Raw genomic sequence first — 21,733 nt, 5'->3', positions numbered from 1 at the left:
TATCATACTACCTTTACAAGAGATGTAACAAAAGAAATCACTTAAGCTAGTACCCTTGGTGCTTGTTCTTGACTTGAAGAGCTTTGTGCCTTTGTCCATTTGAGTTTCTTGAACATAATCTCACATGAATGATTTTTCCTTTGAAGAGCTAGGGAGATTGTGAGATATATATTTATCATTTTACCTTTCACACATGCTGTGTTATCATCAAAATCAAAGTTCTATATAATCATATAGGTCAACAAAAGCTTTTGAAAGACATTGAAAAAGATTAGAAATCTAATCGATAGAAGCTTTTTCAAATCAAAACTCAATTTGAATTCCTCAGAAGATAGTCATTTTAGTACCCAAGACAAATATTAAGGTTGTTCTAGTTTTTAAAATGATCTTTGAGATTATATTTTTTTCTCAATCTTGAAGTGACTCTCATAGCAAGTGGTCTATTTCCTATTCAATATAATTACATTTGTGATATTTTTGAATATATTAGAATGGATAGAGCCAAGGAAGTTTATACGCCAAATTTTGTCCTAAATTTGATGATTCTTCTTTAGCTGATGCTATTTTATTTTAGCAAGTCATTGCAGTTACTGTTTATATCCCAGTTGATGCATTGTCTGTCGTGACAACATTGGCAACTTGTCAAGTATCTCATTTGAATTATTTCAGATTATAAGAGGCAAGTTCTACCTAATGAAAAATGGTGTACGACTTATAACAGTGTATGAGGCCTAGTCTTTTTTCTAAGGAAGGGTCCTAACATTAATCGATTGTCCACAAATACTGGCATTGAAACATAAAGAGGCTTCTAATTAGTAGTAGTCGAATAAAAAGTATCATTTGGACTTAAATGTATACAGGACAATTTACAATTGTCAATGAAAAATTAGAAGAAGTAATCTTAACGAGGAGGAGAATGTACAAAACTGTATCTTAATCGTCTTACTAAGAATAAGAAGAAGGGATTGGTTTAGTTACCAACAGAGTATCGCAATATATTTTTATAGGATTACTAGGACATGCCAGGGTTGAGTATATCTATGATCTATCATGCACTCAGCATAGACTCAAATTATAGACCAATAAAACAAATAAGAAAGAATTTCTGTCCATATATGGAGAAAAAGATCAAAGAAGAGTAGAAAAACTTCTTAGAACCATTAAGCCAATCATATGGTTGGCAGACATCATACCAATATAGAGAAAAAAGAGATTGATTATAATTTGTGTGGATTTCCAAGACCTAAATAAAGCCTAGCCAAAAGACAAGTTTCTTCTGCTCAATATAGACATGCTTATATAATTAACATTCAGTCACGTATTACTTTCATTTATGGATGGATTCAATGGATAACCATCAAATCAAGATGGCACTAAAGGATGCAGAGAAGACTACTTTCTGCATCTGCAGGTAATCTTTATTACACTATTATGTCCTTCAGCCTTGAAAATGCACAAATTATATACTAAAGGGCAAGGAAGTAGAAAACTATATTAATGTCCTTGTTGTCAAAGCCCCTACCATAGATACACACTAGTTAACTCTGAGAGAGGTATTTGATTGACGCCCTAAATATAATTTAAAGATGAATCCTATGAAGTGTGATTTAGTGTGTCAGTTGGCAAATTTCTTATATGTTTATTACATTAGCACGCGATTAATTTTGATCTAGAAAAAAATTCAAAATATCATTTCTATGCCACCACCAATAAATCAAAAACAGTATAAAAGTCCAATCATAAAGACACAAGCAAAAAAGAGACCATTTTAACTCTATTTGGCATAAACTATGATGCATAAATTAGCAGGTGTACTAGTAGGCACAAGTAATATAATAAAGAGTAAAGTATCGTCTCACAGAGATTGTATATCTTGTTAGCTACCAAACTTATTCTAACCGTAATTTATTTGAACAATCAAATAAGCGAATTTAGATTAAAAATTAAAATAAAATAAATTAACTAAAAATTAAATGAAGATGCAGGCAGTAATAGAAATCACCAAGAGATTAAGACATTAGGACATTTGATTTCACCATAACCAATCCAATTTAATCCTCTATCTATACTATTAAAATTTATTACCCATGTTGACAGTGAATTTCCCTAATCTATTCAATATCCTCTCTCGAGTAATATCAAAAATACCTCCACATATTAACCCACTCTATCTCTATGTGAATTTAAATATGCAAAGATTCATTAAACTCTATGGAAATTCTTAGAAAACTGCACAAATCTTTGTCTTTCGTTCAATTCATGGCATCCATTACACAGAGCAAAAATACATAAATCTCCTCTCGGTCTCATTATGTATCCTCAAATCATTTAAATATTGGCCAGATATTTAAAAGCATGAAGCACAATAATGAATACTCAATCATAGAATAATAAATTAAAAGTAACACAGATTTATGGAATTAAATCTTCATAATTAGGCTACATCGTAGCCCTAGTAAAATAAATTAGTTCATCGAAATATAAACAGAATCCATTAATTTAATTGGGAACATTCAAGCAAGATAATAGAGAAGAAGGAAAGAAAAACTCAAGAAGTTGTCTCTCTCCAATCTCTACAATTGACTTCTCTAAATTGTTGCTCCCGGATTTGTAGCGGTGGCTTCTCTTTTTCTTTTTCTTTTTTTTTCTTGCTCTCAGTTATCTCTCCAATCTTCAGTTCTTGTGCGGCTGCCTTCTTTAATTCGGTCCTCGGCTTGTGTTTTTTTTTTTTTTTTGCGACCGCTCTTTCTTCTCTTTATATTGTTGCGCCCCCAAATCCTTAAGTCAAAAGGATTTTAAAATAAAACAAATCCAGCCCACTCTTTAAGCCCATGCACGTGAATCATTCAAATTGCCAATTAATTCTTTAATGCTCTCCACATGCTTGCCATATTTACCAACCAAAAATTCAAAGCTTCCCCCCCGTGATTGCATGCATGATGATTAAATTCAATCTTCCTTGATTTGGCTTTTTATTTCTTTTCCTTTTGCTTCCACATTATTTCCATTATACTCCAATTTATTTCCGCTTTAAGCTTTTTTTCTTATGAATATTCCCAATATTCCTACAATGAAAAAATACAAAAATTAAGATAAAAATTAATATAATAAAATATAATTTAACATAAAATTAAGTAATGGAAGCATTAAAATAATAGATAAATTATGAGCACATCAAATACCCCCAAACTTAACATTTTGCTAGTCCTCGAGTAAAAATTAAAATAAAAACTATGAAAAGAAAATCCTAATTAAACCACTTTCGCAGATGATCACGATTTCATTTAGGGTATGCAATCAGCCTTTAAACCCTTAGGCAACCCTAGTGGACGAGTTATAGTCTTGAGAGGGTTTCCAGTGATGATACCCACAAACATCATAAAAAATACCTCAAAGATTGCATAAAGTATATAGCTCAAAGAAAATTAAAAATATTGGCAAAGTTCTAACTTTAATTAAATGGTCAGCCTCATCTCACATTGGATCCTTGTGTTGTGTGTGAATCAATTCAATCAAAACCCATTCTCAAAATTTTCAATATCAACAGCCCTTGTATTGAATAACAAATAGAGTATGTCAAACTAACTTCATCATCTTAATCTTTTTTTTTTAAATCCATAGGCATACATTAGCATTTTCTTTTGATTTTTCTTGAAGCACATGTTTTTTTTTTTTTCAAAGTCAGGAGCGTTCACTCTACCTTTTAAGGTAACCTTCTTCTCATGGTAGATTATTCTCTACATACTGGTGGTACACAAGTCCAAATTACTCAAGGATAGCTTTACTCTTAAGGGTTATAGGTAGTTATTTCTGACTATGGTGCTTGGGTAAACTTAATTATGTAGAATCAAAGTAAACTGTTATTTACTCTATCTAAAATTCTCAACTCAGACTGTATCAATCTCAAATCTCAAGTCAAAATTCTAAAAGAATTAATATAAGTGCGCAAAATATTTAAAGAATCACAATCAAGACGAAACTAACACAAGAATCAAGTATAAACTAAGACAATATTCATCCCTTTTTAAGAACCATATTCATTTAGAAAACTTGGGTTGCCTCCCAAGAAGCGCTTAATTTATAGTCATTAGCCTGACTGTCTTTGGAGAGATCATTCAAGGAGGCTCGTGGATGGAAAGAGACGATGTGGATGGGCCTTGCACAAAGTTCTTGCAATGAGGCCTCTTCCCACGAAAATAAGGAGATGGATCTTCATTATTAGACTGCTTATGTATTGTATAAATGTCAGGAGGGTCAGATAGATGCTTATCCTTAAATGGTTTGGTCATTTTTCTATCCATGGTGTCTTCTTGAAAACAATCTTTGAGTTTAGTTGGATACTTGATAGGTGTGTACACATTGAAAATGGCTTGCTCATTTTAAACTCTTAAAATCAAATTCCCTTCATGAACATCAATCAAAGCTCTTCCTGTAGTTAAGAATGGTCGGCTTAGGATGAGAGGTAACTCTATATCTTCGACCATATATAAGACAATGCAATCTGTAGGGAATATAAACTTATCAACCTTTACAAGCACGTCCTCAACTATGCCCCTTAGGTACTTTATAGATCTACCTGCCAATTGGAGGGTAATAGTTGTTGCCTTAGGTTCGCCAAAACCTAATTTCTTGAAAACAAAAAAAGGCATCAAATTAATGCCTGCACCTAAATCACACAAAGCTTTATCAAAATAACAATTTCCAATAGTGCATGGAATATTAAAACTCCCTGGATCTTTCAGCTTTTGTGGCAATTTATTTTGCAAGATGGCGGTGTAATCCTCAGTCAACATTACAGTTTCATGCTCCTTAAATTTCCTCTTGTTGGACAACATTTCTTTTATACATTTAGCATAAAGCGGCATTTGTTCCAAAGCATCTGCAAAAGGAATGTTAATATGCAATTTCTTAAACGCATCAAGAAATTTTAAAAATTGCTTATCTATGTAATTTTTCCGGAGACGTTGAGGAAAAGGGATTCGAGGAACATAAGCCTTGATTGGTGTTGCTGGTTTAGGTTGTGCTATTTCTGAACTTGTTGCCTTTGAAACCTTAGTGGTGTCTTCAACTTGTTCTTCATCAACTTTCTTTGCTTCTTTCCGTGGCTCATCAAGTTGTTTACCACTCCGACGTACAGTTGCATTAACTTGCTCCCTAGGATTCATCTCAGTGTTACTAGGCAGAGAGCCCTGTTGTCTACTAGATAACAAGTTTGCAATCTGACCCACTTGTACCTCGAGGTTTCGAATTGATGCAACTTGATTGTGAAAAGTTGTCTCTATTTTAGTCATGAATTGAGACATATTTGTTGTAAGCTGGGTAAGAGCATCTTCGAAGTTTGATTTCTTTTCTTGTGGTTGGAACCCTAGAGGTGGTGCTAATGCATTTTTGGGAGTTGTTCCATGATAGATTTCGATGGTTTCTCTAGCTTGGATTGTAGGTATTGGAATATAGGTTATTTTGTTGCCTCTGGAAGTTTGACACATAATGAGCTTGTTCAGTAGATGATGGTGCAAAAGGACTTCCAACTTGGCAATTGACGCTACTATGATTCCCTCCTCATAATTCACACACTTATGGTTTAGTTTGAATATTCATATTGTCCAACTTGTTACGAATAGCAGTTATATGTGCATATAAAGCAGTGACCACATCAACATTATGGACTTTTGTAGCTCTCTTTGATATTAGTCACTCTGAAGACCACTGGTAATTGTTGGAAGCCATCTCCTCCAATAATTCGTAAGCTGCTTCTGGTGTTTTTCCGATTAACGTTCCTCCTGCTGCAACATCAATTATTGTTTTGGTATTAGATCTTAAACCGTTGCAAAATGTCTGTACCTGAAGCCAAACTGGTAGACCGTGATGTGGGCATTTTCTTAGTAGGTCTTTGTATCTTTCCCACGCTTCATATAATGATTCAATCTCGAATTGAGCAAAGGTTTTGATGTCATTCCTCAACTTGGCTGTTTTTACAAGAGGAAAGTACTTTGCTAAAAACTTATGTGCTAAACCATCCCATGTAATGATTGTTCCAGTAGGGAGTGAGTTCAACCACTCTTTTGCTTTATCCCTTAGTGAGAATGGAAAAAACCTTAGCCTAATAGCATTGTCTGAAACACCATTTTGCTTAAATGTGTCACAAATTTCCAAGAAATTTGCAATATGAGCATTTGGATCATCATTTGGCATCCCAGCAAATTGTACTGACGTCTGAATCATATGGATTATGCCTGGCTTAATTTCAAAATTATTGGCTTGAACGGCAGGACGTGCAGTGCTTGAGCGAGCACCATTAACTGTAGGAACAACATAGCCTCTTAAAGGTCTCGCATCCTCATTTCCTTGTAATGGTTCATCAGCCATGATTAGTTGTTGCTCCTGTAAAGCTTCTCTCCTTTCTCTATAAAGCCTTCTACAAGTGCATTCAATCTCTGGATCAAAAGGCAATAAATCAAAACTTCTTGAACGTCTCATAAAATTAAACAAGAAAACGAAAATAAAAATAAAAACACTAAAAATAAAATTCAAATTAAACTAAGGTTAGTTGGGATCGATACTAATCCAAACAATCCCCGGCAACGGCGCCAAAAACTTGATGCGTAAATTAGCAAGTGTACTACTCAGCACAAGTAATATAATGAAGAGTAGAGTATCGTCCCACAAAGATTGTATATCTTATTAGCTACCTAAATTATTCTAATCGTAATTTATTTGAACAATCGAATAAGCGAATTTAGATTAAAAATTAAAATAAAATAAATTAACTAAAAATTAAATAAAGATGCAGGCAGTAATAAAAATCACCTAGAGATTAAGACACTAGGACATCCGATTTCACCATAACTAATCCAATTTAATCATCTATCTATGCTATTAAAATTTATTACCCATGTTGACAGTGAATTTCCCTAATCTATTCAATATCCTCTCTCGAATAATATCAAAAATACCTCCACATATTAACTCATTCTATCTCTATGTGAATTTAAATATATTAACCTTATCACGCTGTTACAACCTTTCTATAAAAAACACACTTTAAAAAATACGTGAAATAAATTAACTAAAAATAAATTAATAAGATAAACAAAAAATTACAAAGAAAAATAAATTACAGAATTTTAAAGAATAGAGAAAGAAAAGAAATTATTACCTCTAAATGCAGATTTACTTTTTTCTTTTTTTTTTAATAAGAAAAAAATACAAGAAAATAAATAAAAGAAATTATTCACAAAAATTAATTCTACGAATTAAAATAACTTACTTCCCCGGCAACGACGTCAAAAACTTGTTGTGCAAATTTTATTAAACTCGCAAGTGCACAAATCTATTGTAAAATAGATTAATCGAGACGAGTGTCGATCCCACGAGGAGGTGGATTTTAATTATATGTAGAATTAATTTTGTATGAGGGTGGTTGGATTTGTGGTGAAAGTGACTTAGATTATCTTGAAATTGGAATTGAAATGGCGAGAATAAATTGAAGAAAAATCTATTAAAATAACGTACTTGGGTATTTAGATCCGTATCAACATGCACAATGGGCTAAATATTCCTTATTAATGCCAATTAAATCATGAGGGGAAAATCCACATTTTATGAACCACACTCTAATTAATATGGTGATAAGGGCTTATCATGCCAAATAATAATAACTTTGTAATAGGAAGTTGGTGAAACCAAGGCGGTATCTAGACAAGATTATTATTATTTGTTGACGAAAAGTCAAAACATCCACAAAAACTAGAGGGGAAGAGAAAGTAAATTTACCAATTAAAGCCCATGACACATGTTGAGACTTCACCTCAACCCAAGCTTGAAAGAAAATTAGCTACTCATAATTGAAATAAGAGCAAAACGAAAATTTATTAAAATACGTAGAAAATACAAGATGGAGAAGGAATTATAAAAAATGGAGTCCAAAAATGGATTCAGAGATATCAAATTAGGGGGGAGGCCCCCTTTTTATAGATATATTGAGTAAATCATGGCCATCGGATTAAAAACAGTTTGGACACTCAGGATTGCGCCACGTTATCAGTCAATAGTACGTGGTTTGACCACGCGGTTTGAACAGTGACCCGGCTTGAACAGTAACGCAGTTTGGTTGAAAATAATCCTGTGTATATGCATGTACCGTACGAGTAATTTTTGATCCACTAACATGCTGCCACATCACCAATCAACAATGCATAAGAATTTTAGTCTAACAGGATCGTGACACCTCATCAGTCAATATCACATCATCGATCAATGCCATGTCATCGATTCGTCTATGTGAACAGTGTCGTGAACAGTAACGTAGACAGTACCGTACATGTGAATAATATCGTACATATGAACAATGCCATTTTTCCTTTTTTACTCCTCCTAAGGTTTTCGACTGTCCTGAGTTTAAAAGTGATGTCCGTTTTGCCGTCTGATCTCTCGTTCATTGTGAAATAACTATGATGCCCTTAAAATACATAAAATACTTCATTATAATATAACACACATAATTAAATGACAAGAAGCTTAAATACATAAAAGTAAGGGTGTTAGTAAAACTTGAAGTGTAAAATGATGATTTTCTCCTTTATAAATATACATTTTCTAACACTCAACACACACCCCAACCAGCTTATTGCTAGTCCCTAGCAAATAAAGCGAAAACAAAATTCAAATCCAAAATGATTTTTTTTTAAACAATCATGTTTATTCAATCAGACTAATGATAGTAATCAAATAAAAGTATAAGCATTATCTCCAGTCTAAAAAAACATTCACACCCACATCAACCATCCACATGAATCAGCCCAGTAGACATTGTCATAGCTACTTTCAAGAATGACATGTCAAAGCCCAAAATCTCACTGGAAGTAGTGACACTCTCACAAAGAAATTAAACCCAATAAAAATAGTCACTCCAATGAATGGTAATTGAGAGAAAATAATAAAGAAGTGATATCACATGCTCTCACCAAGATGAAAGAAATATGCCCTCAGCTTAGAAATAATACGATATCAAGTTAAATAAAAATACTAGTCAACCCAATTTATTTATTTATTTTTTATGCACCGCTATATCTTTTTAGCCCATATAACTAGTTTCTACTTCAGACTATAGTTCCCTAAAATCAAAAAGGACTTTTATTAGGACGTAACATAGGTTAGAGACATGGCTAACACAAGAGAGGAAATAAGGAAAACAAAGTGTATGTTTGAGAAAAATGTAGAGATTTTTTTTTTTTTTGGAAGTTGCAAAGTGGATTTCATCTATTATTGTTTTTTCTAAACAACAAGTTTTTTTTTTGCTTTTGTTTGACATAACTACACTGAACAAAATAATTATTTACATTTTTCTCAAATATAAATAGGTGATGGAACTTGTAAGATCTTGGGTAATACTCTAAATTGGAGTGGGTCAAGATGATAAGTTTGACAAAGAATATATATATATATATATATATATATATATATATATATATATATATATATATATATATTGAAAGGCTCAAAAGGGTTAACTATGGATATTTCATAAAATGGATGGCTAGAAAGGCTCAAACGGATCAAAGATGGCATTTCCATTGTCTTTTAGGGCTCTCAATAATCTTCTATATCTACTAGTTAGATGGGCCTCCAAATGTAGCAACCCACATTTTTTTTTCTGTTTTTTTTAAGGGTTAACTCAAAAGAAATCTAGAGACCGTGTATAAAATAATAAACTGTCAAACTGTATAAAGAATGGGCAAAAATGTTACTCTCCAAGAAAAATGATAGGCTCAAAAACTCAATTGGTACTTATTATGACATGTTCATTCCTTCAAGCAACTTATATTTGTCTTCGACATCAACATATAGAGTAGCAAACATAGCGTAACATCACTTAAGACCAAAGATAATACAAATACTAAAATTTGAAATTCATCATGTCATCCAATTTTAAAATAAATTACACATTTTTTTTAAACATCCTACCCCCCAACCTTTTCTAAACATGAAAGGAAAATATGCATGCAAAAATGTGAAAATGATGCAGAAAAACTAATTAGAAAAGTTACACTTAAAATTATAGAAAAAGAAAACAGTTTTGTTTTTTAACTAAGAAGATGCGTTTCTAGAGGCACTATACTCCATATTCAGCCATCTTCGACGCAAAAATTCGAAAATGTATATTTATAAAGGAGAAATTAAAAAGAAGAAGAAAAATGAATATCAAAGCTTAATAAAGAAAAAGAAAATGTCTGAATTTTTTTTGTTTTTTTTAAACGATGAAGATGCGTTTCTAGAGTCACTACACTCCATATTCAGCCATCTTTAACAAAAAGTTAGCAACAATTAGTTTCTACAATAAAAAATTAGTAAAAACTTAACTAAGATTCCACAATTGTCGACTATTCCCTTCCCCCAATCAGAACGAAACATTGCCCTCAATGTTTTAAAGGAAAGAAGTAGAGTTTAGAAGACATCACCTGGATGGTACAATACAAAAGAAAATATTTACAAGCGGAGAGTTAAATCTAATTTGTACTTCTTACTGTGGCTACTGTTACCATCATTATTTAGACGCTCCAACACAAAGGTCCAGGGGTCTGGCTCCAATCTATAAGCTTGTAACAGATCAAGTAGCTCATTAGCAGTGTGAGTACAAATAAAAAGCTTTTTCGTTGTGGAAGGAATGAAATAGTTTTTTATTGCATGGTTAAGAAATGCGATGAAGCCATCATAAAAGTTATTGACATTTAATAAATCGATGGGTTTATGGGGAATGTACAGGTGGGCCCAAGATGCTAGTGTGATAAGTGCCTCTAATGTTGCAAGATCTCCTGGAAGGAAAATAAAAGTATCAGCATGATTAAGCATTTCATTTATTCTTTCTTGCATACCTGAGACGACTAACTCTTCTCCAGTTGGTGAGTCAGACAAATTGCCCAAAGGTTTTAGGGCTCTTAGGATGATGCCTAACACTTGGCTTCCTCTGACAAAAGCTGCTTCTGAGACCAATTTTGATAATCCTCGGTTACCTCCTCCATACACTAAGTGTAATTTTCTCTCTGCTATGCTTTGACCAAGATCTATGGCTGCCTCAACGAACTCTTTATGTTTATCATAGTTAAATCTAGAAAGCACATAAATGTTCTTGAATTATCTATTGGGAGTAGCCGCCATTGGGATACTTCTAAAAAAAAAATTGTGAGTGCTTGATAAAAAATCATATTTAATAATCTTGGTGATAATAAGTCACAGCTGTGTATGAGGTAGCATGTCAGTGTCAATTAACGTGTAAATCACATGGCTCGCGAGTCAAAAAGGAAACAGTAAAAAGAAAAAGAAACAATGATAAGATAAAATTATTAAAGACAATAATGGAAAAGATAAAACAACAGTGAAATAAAATAACAGTGAAGTAAAAGGATATTTATATGTAGTTGCAACTGTGGATCACATCTTCCTCTGGTTTTATGTCCAGAAACGGCTTGAACGCCCTCTATGGGTCGAGGATAGGCTTCCCATCCAATTTTCTTATAAACTGAAAAACAGAGTCGTTTATAGTCAAATTTCTGAGACTATATCGTGCATGCTCTTTCTGAAATAATGGCCATAATTGGAGAATCGCTCCTTGCACATATCCACTGGGATGCGTTTCAAGAAACAAAAGGATATCATCCAATGACTCCTTATTCAAGCCATCCATAATGAATTGAATCTTATCTTCCCTGTTATCAGACACCATTCCTAAAGAACATGGGTTTTTATTGCATCTCATTCTGGCACATTTATGACAAGCAATAGAAATTCTTTGAGTTCTTTATTTTCTTGCATAATTTCCTTTACCACAACCAGGCATGTATGTAATAAATTTTGGAGGTAACTCACCTGCCAATTGTACTTTAACCTCGATTAACCAACAGATGTCAGCAGATATGTTATTTTTCATGAGCAATCACATGCGTTCGGACCAAGCTTTATAAATTGTAAGGAGGCATTATGAGGAAGTAAAGGGAATCAATTGTGAAGCTGTGCTAGAATCTCATTTTTGTCCATACCTTCGCCTCAGAGTATCAGTTATTATGGGAAACTAAAGTAATTGACTTGATTGTCACGGAGTACCGTTATCCGCCACTTCACCGAGGTAACAAACTAAAGCATACAAACAGAAAAATAAATTAAAACACACAAAGAAAATTAAAATCGTCCTCTTATTGAATTTACCTCAAGCTCCAACTGGATGTTGTAGACACTTCTCTCAATGTCTCTGAGTTGGCTTTCTAAATCCTCAACATAGGATACCAACTCTGGTAGTTGTAGAGCCCAAATACGATGTATTTTACAAAATCGAATCTGCCTTTTGAGATGAGATTTTACACATTGAAGTGGTTTAAGAATGTTCAGGAGGAACTGTTTAGCTACGGTATTCATGATTAAGAATGATAAGAGAAAACTTAATGGTTAAACAAACACACTTATGCAAAAATAATCTCAATTAGCAAAAGAATAATAAAAAGAAAGAAAAAAAATCAAATCACCGAAAAGAAAAAAAAAGAAAAAAAAAATCAATTCAAATCTGGTAGGTCACTCAAATTTATTTCGATGTCCTCTCCACGTGGTTGGTATTCTAGATATGATTTTAATCTTTGACCATTAACTTTAAACGTGACACCGTTCTTTGGGTCCTTAATTTCAATTGTCACATGTGGAAAAACAGTATGAATAATAAAGGGGCCAGACCATCGAGAGCGTAACTTACCTGGAAATAGGTGCAAACGAGAATTGAATAAAAATACTTTTTGACCTGGAGTGAAAGATTTTCTCATAATTTGCTTGTCATAAAAGACTTTCATCCGCTGCTTGTAAATCTTGGCATTTTCGTATGCATCATTGCGAATTTCTTCAAGTTTTGCCAGTTGTAATCTTCTTTCTGAGCTAGCTTGCTGCATGTCAAAGTTGAATTTCTTGATGGCCCAATATGCACGATGCTCGAGTTCCACAGGTAGGTGACAAGCTTTTCCATATACCAGCCTGTAGGGTGACATCCCAATCGAGGTTTTGAAAACCGTTCTATATGCCCATAATGCATTATCAAGTCTTAATGACTAATGTTTTTTGTTTGGCCTCACCGTCTTTTCTAATATGTGCTTTATTTCTCGATTGGAGATCTCAACTTGGCCACTGGTTTGCAGATGATATGGGGTCGCCACTTTGTGAGTGATTGAATACTTTGTCAAAAGAGCTTTGAATGCTTTGTTACAAAAGTGGGCACCACCATTACTGATTATCGCTCGAGGGAATCCAAAGCGTGAAATAATGTTGCTTTTAAAATATCCTATCACCACCTTGTGATCATTAGTTCTACATGGAATTGCTTCTACCCATGTCGATACGTAGTCAACAGCAACCAATATGTATTGATGGCCAAAAAAAGGGGGAAAGAGACCCATGAAGTCGATACCCCACACATAAAAAATCTTAACCACTAAAATTAGATTTAATGGTATCATGTTCCTTCGTGTAATGCTCCCTATTCGTTGACATCTATCACATGAAGAACAAAAAGTGTAAGCGTCTCGAAATATAGTTGGCCAATAGGAACCACATTGTAAAACTTTAGTCGTTGTTTTTTTAGCGCTGAAATGGCCTCCACAAGCTTGTTTATGGCAGAATGAAAGGATATTTTGAATTTCACTTTTTGGGGCACATCGTCTAACAATTTGATTTGCACAATACTTGAACAAATACGGGTCATTCCAAAAGAAATTCTTTATTTCCGTAAAAAATTTGGCTTTGTATTGCTTGGTCCAATGCTCTGGAAGTTGACCAGTAACAAAATAGTTAACGATGTCAGTATACCATAGTAATACTTCCACACTCATCAATTGTTCAACTGGAAATGACTCATTCAATGTTAATGATTCTGTAATTGTGTCAAAACGAAGACGAGAGAGATGGTTTGCCACAATATTTTCTGTGCCTTTTTTATCTTTAAATTCCAAGTCGAATTCTTGCAAAAGTAACATCCAACTAATTAGTCTAGCTTTTGCATCTCTCTTTGTGAGAAGATATTTAAGAGCAGTATGATCTGTGAACACAATTATTTTACAACCGATAAGATAAGATCGAAATTTTTTCAATGCAAACACTACTGCTAGCATTTCTTTTTCAGTAGTTGAATAGTTCAACTGTGCATCATTCAATGCCATACTAGCATAGTAAATAACATGGGAAATTCGATCAACTCAAATAGTAGCTCTAATTTGGGGGTTGAATGATAGGTGATAATGTCAACAATTGCTTTAATTTTTCAAAAGCCACAAGACATGAATCATTAAAGATAAAAGGTACATCCTTAGCAAGTAGATTGCATAAGGGTCTAGAAACTTTGCTAAAATCTTTAATGAAACGTCTATAAAAACTAGCATACCTAAGGAAAGATCTTATTTCTCTGACTGTTTTGGGTGGAGGAAGATTAGAAATGAGATCCACCTTGACTTTGTCAACCTCAATGCCTTTGCTCGAAATGATGTGACCGAGAATAATACCTTGTTTTACCATAAAATGACACTTCTTCCAATTCAAGACTAAATTCTTCTCGATACATCTCTGCAGAACTAGTGTTAGATGATGTAAACATTGATCAAATGAATCACCAAAGACAGAAAAGTCATCCATAAAGACTTCAAGAAATCGTTCAACCATATCAGAAAAAATGCTCAACATGCATCGTTGAAATGTAGCAGGTGCATTACATAACCCAAATGGCATCCTCCTATATGTAAAAGTACCAAAAGGGCAAGTGAAAGTAGTTTTTTCCTGATCTTTTGGTGCTATGGGAATTTGATTGTATCCTGAGTAGCCATCTAGAAAGCAATAAAATTCATGGCCTGCTAATCTATCAAGCATTTGATCGATAAATGGTAAAGAAAAATGGTCTTTACGTGTAACAGAATTCAACTTTCTATAATCAATGCATACATGCCATCCTGTAGTCACTCTAGTGGGTATCAATTCATTATCGGCATTCGTAACTACTGTGACTCCTGACTTTTTGGGGACAACTTGTACAGGACTGACACATGAATTATCAAAAATTAGGTAAATGATACATGCATCTAATAGCTTAAGGACTTCAATTCTAACAACTTCTTTCATGTTAGGATTTAACCGACGTTGCATTTCCCTAGTAGGTTTAGCATTTTCATCAAGGTGAATGTAATGCATGCAGTCGACTTGGTTTATACCTTTTATGTCTGCTATGGTCCATCTTAATGCTCCTTTGTGCTCTTTTAAAACATCCAACAACTTACCTTTTTGTTCGTCATTTAGGGATGATGAAATGATTACCAGCATAGTACTTTCTTCTCCAAAAAATACATATTCCAGAGTGTTGGGTAATGGTTTGAGCTCGAGTTTCAGTGGTGATTATGATGATGAGATGAGTTTCTTTTCTGATGGTGCTAGTTATTCAACTCTTGACTTCTATTTATTAGTGTCCGTGGATGGTGCTGAGTCAAGTAGGACGTTGACCTTATCGATCGATCTGTCAATATCAAAAGTCAAACCAAAGTGAGTTAAGCATATTTGTAAAGGGTCATCACTAAGGTTTGAAACAAAAGTATTATCAACTAATGTTTCTATTAAATCCACATCAATAATTCCATCATCAGCATTGTGAGGTTGTTTGGCAATGTTGAAGATGTTTAGCTCCATAGTCATGTTGCCAAAGGAAAACTGCATATTTCCAGTCCTGCATTGAATGTGAGCATCCGCAATTGCCAAGAAAAGTCGGCCTAGAATAATGGGGATGTGCTTCCTTGAATCATGTATTGGTTGAGTGTCAATTACAATGAAATCAACAGAAAAATAAAACTTGTCTACCTAGATAAGTATGTCCTCCATAATACAACGAGGTATTTTCGTGGACCGATCTGCAAGTTGTAACACCACTTGAGTTGAGTGTAATTCTTCCAGTCCAAGTTTCATGAAAACTGAGTAAGGTAACAGATTTACACTAGCTCCTAAATCCAACAAAGCATTCTCAATTGTGTGGTTCCCTATACTACATGAGATAGTGGGGGAGCCTGGGTCTTTGCATTTTAAAGGAATTTTGTGTTGGAGTATAGAACTAACGTTTTCTGTTAAAAATGCCTTCTCTTGGACCTGAATGTTTCTCTTTTTAGTGCAAAGGTCTTTAAGAAACTTGGCATAAAATGGAACTTGTTTTATAGCATCAAGTAAAGGGATGTTAACACTTACCTGTTTGAAGATTTCAAGAATCTCACCTGTGGATTTTCCCTTCTTTCCTTTAGCTAACCTTTGAGGAAATAGAGCTTTGGGAACATATTCTCGTGGGTTGATTTCTTCTTTCTCTTCCGATGGTGAGTCCTCAACATTCACAGGTATAATTTGATTTTCTTTTGTCACTGGCATCTCTACTTTGTTGTCGACTTCTTTTCCTTTTCGCAAGGTCATGACTGCTTTGACCTCTCCATGCTGCTGTAGTGAACTGGTACTTGCTTCATGTACTCCTTTAGGATTATGCACTGGTTGACTTGAAAATTTACTTTTCTTAACAGTCATTGCCAAGGTCTGAACTGAAGAAGCAAGTTATCCCACCATCTTCTCGAGGCTTGAAACTGATTGGGCTTGTGAGTTGAAGCCTGCTCTCAACTCATTTCGCAGTCCATCAATAGTGCGGTTCTGTTGCTCAATCGTGGAGTGAGTAAAATTCTTGAGATTCTGGAATGAATCCTCTCATGGTCTGGGTTGAGAGTAGTTCTGGTTCTGATTGTATGGTCTAAATGGTGGCTGAGAGGCTTGAGGAATTGATTGCATTGGTGGAGCCGGAGCTGCTGGTCCATTCTGTTGGAATCCTTGAGACCATGAAAAATTGGGGTGGTCTCTCCATCCAAGGTTATATGTGTTGGAGTATAGGTTGTAGTATGATGGTTTTCTCATTACACCTATAGAATTGGCTTGATTTGAGTATTAGTCATGGTCATGTGGCTCTGTTGATTTAGTGGTCGATAGCAATGCTATTTGTCGAGCGAGATCTTCAACCATCTTCTTGATCTCTTTGATTCCCGAAGTTGACTCACCAATGTGAACCTCATTCACTCATTTAATTCTTTTAGTATTCCTGAGTGACCGACTCTGTTGTTGGGAATTATCCGCTTATCGCTGGAAGAATTCCCAAATCTCTGATGCACTTTTTGACTTTAGCTCTCCTCCACTTGTTGCCATTAGCCATTCTTGCACATTCAGCAATAATCCCTCCAAAAAGTATTGGCATTAGTGCCATTTCTCGTATCCATGATGTGGACACTTTAAAAGTAGACCATTGAATCGCTCCTATGTTTCGAAAAACTGCTCGTCTTCTCTCTGGGTAAGCTCTAAAATTTTCTTGCGAATAGCATTGGTTTTATGCACTGGGAAATATTTATTCAAAAATTTTGTTACCATTTGTTCCCATGATGTAATGCTATTAGCAGGTAATGTATTGAGCCATGAACGAGCTCTATCCTTTAAAGAACATCATCATCTGAAAAATTCTCATATCTAAATGTTTGACAAACAGCATGAAAATCATTCAAATGATTATATGGGTCCTCATTTTTTAGACCATAGAATGTTGGGAGACAATTTAGCACACTAGGTTTTAGTTCAAAACTCCTAGCAGCTATATTTGGGTATCTTATACATGATGTGCTTAAATTAGCTAAGGGACTGAAGTAGTCCTTAAATGGCCTCTCCTGTGGTGGTGCTTGTTGCTGCAAATCCATTTTATTTTTAACGTGTTTGTGTGTGCGAAGTATTTTTTTCAATTTCAAGGTCTATATGCTCAAGATTAGGTAATAATGACATTCGACCATGCATGCAATGAATACAAAAAAAATGAGAAAAAAATTAATAAAAATAAATAAGAAGGAGAAATTACGGTACTAACCTTATCACGCTGTTACAACCTTTCTATAAAAAACACACTTTAAAAAATACGTGAAATAAATTAATAAGATAAACAAAAAGTTACAAAGAAAAATAAATTGAAAATTAAATTACAGAATTTTAAAGAATAGAGAAAGAAAAGAAACTATTACCTCTAAATGCATATTCACTTTTTTTTCTTTTTTTTAATAAGAAAAAAATACAAGAAAACAAATAAAAGAAATTATTCACAAAAATTAATTCTACGAATTAAAATAACTTACCTCTCCGGCAACGGCGCCAAAACTTGTTGTGTAAATTTTATTGAATTTGCAAGTGCACGAATCTATTGTAGAATAGATTAATCGAGACGAGTGTCGATCCCACGAGGAGGTGGATTTTAATTATATGTAGAATTAATTTTGTATGAGGGTGGTTGGATTTGTGGTGAAAGTGACTTAGATTATCTTGAAATTGAAATTGAAATGGCGAGAATAAATTGAAGAGAAATCTATTGAAATGACATACTTGGGTATCTAGATCCGTATCAACATGCACAATGAATTAAATATTCCTTATTAATGCCAATTAAATCATTAGGGGGAATCCACACCTCATGAACCACACTCTAATCAATATGGTGTTAATGGCTTATCGTGCCAAATAATAATAACATTGTACTAGGGAGCCGGTGAAACTAAGGTGGTATCTAGACAAGATTATTATTATTTGTCGACGAGAAGTCATAACATCCACAAAAACTAAAGGGGAAGAGAAAGTAAATTTACCAATTAAAGCCCATGACACATGTTGAGACTTCACCTTCAACCCAAGCTTGAAAGAAAATTAGCTACTCATAATTGAACTAGGGGTAAAACGAAAATTTATTAAAATACGTAGAAAATACAATATGGAGAAAGAATTATAGAAAATGGAGTCCAAAAATGGATTCAGAGATATCAAATTAGGGGGGGAGGCCCCCTTTTTATAGATACATTGAGTAAATCATGTCAATCGGATTAAAAACAGTTTGGACGCTCAGGATTGCGCTACGTCATCAGTCAACAGTACACGGTTTGACCACGCGGTTTGAACAGTGACATGGTTTGACCTGGTTTGAACAGTAATGCGGTTTGGTTGAAAATAATCCTGTGTATATGCATGTATCGTACGCGTAATTTTTGGTCCACTAACATGCTGCCATATCAGTAATCAACAGTGCATAAGAATTTTAGTCCAACAGGATGGTGATACCTCATCAGTCAATGCCACATCATTGGTCAATGCCACGTCATCGATCCGTCTATGTGAACAGTGTCGTGAACAGTAACATAGACAGTACCGTACATGTGAATAGTATCGTACATGTGAACAGTGTCATTTTTCCTTTTATGCTCCTCCTAAAGTTTTCGACCGTCCAGAGTTCAAAAGTGATGTCTGTTTTACCGTCTGATCTCTCGTTTATTGTGAAATGACTATGATGCCCCTAAAATACATAAAATACTTAATTATAATACAACAGACATAATTAAATGACAAGAAGCTTAAATACATAAAAGTAAGAGTGTTAGTAAACTTGAAGTGTAAAATAACGATTTTCTCCTTTATAAATATACATTTTCTAACACTCAACAGTTTGGTCATTTTTCCATCCATGGTGTCTTCTTAAAAACAATCTTTGAGTTTAGTTGGATACTTGATAGGTGTGTGTACATTGAAAATGGCTTGCTCATTTTGAACTCTTAAAATCAATTTCCCTTCCTGAACATCAATCAAAGACCATATCAAAGACAATGCAATCTGCAAGGAATATAAACTTATCAACCTTTACAAGCACGTCCTCAACTATGCCCCTTGGGTACTTTATAAATCTACCTGCCAATTGAAGGGTAACAGTTGTTGCCTTAGGTTCGCCCAAACCTAATTTCTTGAAAACAGAAAGAGGCATCAAATTAATGCTTGCACCTAAATCACACAAAGCTTTATCAAAATAACAATTTCCAATAGTGCATGGAATATTAAAATTCCCTAGATCTTTCAGCTTTGGTGGCAATTTATTTTGCAAGATGGCGGTGCAATCCTTAGTCAACATTACAGTTTCATGCTCCTCAAATTTCCTCTTGTTGGACAACATTTCTTTTATAAATTTAGCATAAAGCAGCATTTGTTCCAAAGCATCTGCAAAAGGAATGTTAATATGCAATTTCTTAAACATACCAAGAAATTTTAAAAATTGCTTATCTATGTTATTTTTCCAAAGACGTTGAGGAAAAGGGATTGGAGGAACATAGGCCTTGACTGGTGTTGTTGGTTTAGGTTGTGGTATTTCTGAACTTGTTGCTTTTGAAACCTTAGTGGTGTCTTCAACTTGTTCTTCATCAACTTTCTTTGCTTCTTTCCGTGGCTCATCAAGTTGTTTACCACTCCGAAGTACAATTGCATTAACTTGCTCCCTAGGATTCATCTCAATGTTACTAGGCAGAGAGCCGTATTGTCTACTAGATAACAAGTTTGCAATCTGACCCACGTGTACCTCGAGGTTCCAAATTGATGCAGCTTGATTGTGAAAAGTTGTCTCTGTTTTAGTCATAAATTGAGACATATTTGTTCTAAGCTGGGTAAGAGTATCTTCTGAGTTTGACTTCTTTTCTTATAGTTGGAACCCTGGAGGTGGTGCTAATGCATTTTTGGGTGTTGTTCCATGATAGATTTGGATGGTTTCTCCAGCTTGGATTGTAGGTATTGGAATATGGGTTATTTTGTTTCCTCTGGAAGTTTGACACATAATGAGCTTGTTCAGTAGATGATGGTGCAAAAGGACTTCCAACTTGGCAATTGACGCTAGTATGATTCCCTCCACATAATTCACACACTTGTGGTTGAGTTTGAATATTCATATTGTCCAACTTGTTACGAATAGCAGTTATATGTGCGTATAAAGCTGTGACCACATCAACATTATGGACTTCTATAGCTCTCTTTGATATTAGTCGCTCTGAATACCACTGGTAATTGTTGGAGGCCATCTCCTCCAATAATTCGTAAGCTGCTTCTGGTGTTTTTCCCATTAACGTTCCTCCTGCTGCAGCATCAATTATTGTTTTGGTATTAGATCTTAAACCGTTGCAAAATGTCTGTACCTGAAGCCAAACTGGTAGACCGTGATGTGGGCATTTTCTTAGTAGGTCTTTGTATCTTTCCCACGCTTCATATAATGATTCAATCTCGAATTGAGCAAAGGTTTTGATGTCATTCCTCAACTTGGCTGTTTTTACAAGAGGAAAGTACTTTGCTAAAAACTTATGTGCTAAACCATCCCATGTAATGATTGTTCCAGTAGGGAGTGAGTTCAACCACTCTTTTGCTTTATCCCTCAGTGAGAATGGAAAAAACCTTAGCCTAATAGCATTGTCTGAAACACCATTTTGCTTAAATGTGTCACAAATTTCCAAGAAATTTGCAATATGAACATTTGGATCATCATTTGGCATCCCAGCAAATTGTACTGACGTCTAAATCATCTGGATTATGCCTGGCTTAATTTCAAAATTATTGGCTTGAACGGCAGGACGTGCAGTGCTTGAGCGAGCACCATTAACTGTAGGAACAACATAGCCTCTTAAAGGTCTCGCATCCTCATTTCCTTGTAATGGTTCATCAACCATGATTAGTTGTTGCTCCTGTAAAGCTTCTCTCCTTTCTCTATAAAGCCTTCTACAAGTGCATTCAATCTCTGGATCAAAAGGCAATAAATCAAAACTTCTTGAACGTCTCATAAAATTAAACAAGAAAACGAAAATTAAAATAAAAACACTAAAAATAAAATTCA

At 34.4% G+C, this 21,733-nt stretch overlaps 3 protein-coding genes across 3 annotated transcripts; all 3 read right to left on the bottom strand.

The window, feature by feature from the left end:
* Window positions 1-4,379: 4,379 nt before the first annotated feature.
* LOC127900309 (uncharacterized) lies at window positions 4,380-5,486 on the bottom strand. The gene has a single exon (XM_052434938.1). The coding sequence runs from the start codon at window positions 5,484-5,486 to the stop codon at window positions 4,380-4,382; it is 1,107 nt and encodes a 368-aa protein (XP_052290898.1).
* Window positions 5,487-19,672: 14,186 nt separating this feature from the next.
* Window positions 19,673-20,506, bottom strand: LOC107175760 (uncharacterized). The gene has a single exon (XM_015527490.1). It carries the CDS (start codon window positions 20,504-20,506, stop codon window positions 19,673-19,675), a length of 834 nt encoding a protein of 277 aa, XP_015382976.1.
* A 7-nt stretch (window positions 20,507-20,513) lies between these two features.
* On the bottom strand, window positions 20,514-21,395 carry LOC107175761 (uncharacterized). The gene has a single exon (XM_015527491.2). It carries the CDS (start codon window positions 21,393-21,395, stop codon window positions 20,514-20,516), a length of 882 nt encoding a protein of 293 aa, XP_015382977.2.
* Between the last annotated feature and the right edge of the window lie 338 nt (window positions 21,396-21,733).

This window comes from Citrus sinensis, chromosome 2, assembly GCF_022201045.2.
Source record: "Citrus sinensis cultivar Valencia sweet orange chromosome 2, DVS_A1.0, whole genome shotgun sequence".
Taxonomy (NCBI): domain Eukaryota; kingdom Viridiplantae; phylum Streptophyta; class Magnoliopsida; order Sapindales; family Rutaceae; genus Citrus; species Citrus sinensis.
This window is presented reverse-complemented; position numbering and strand designations above follow the sequence as displayed.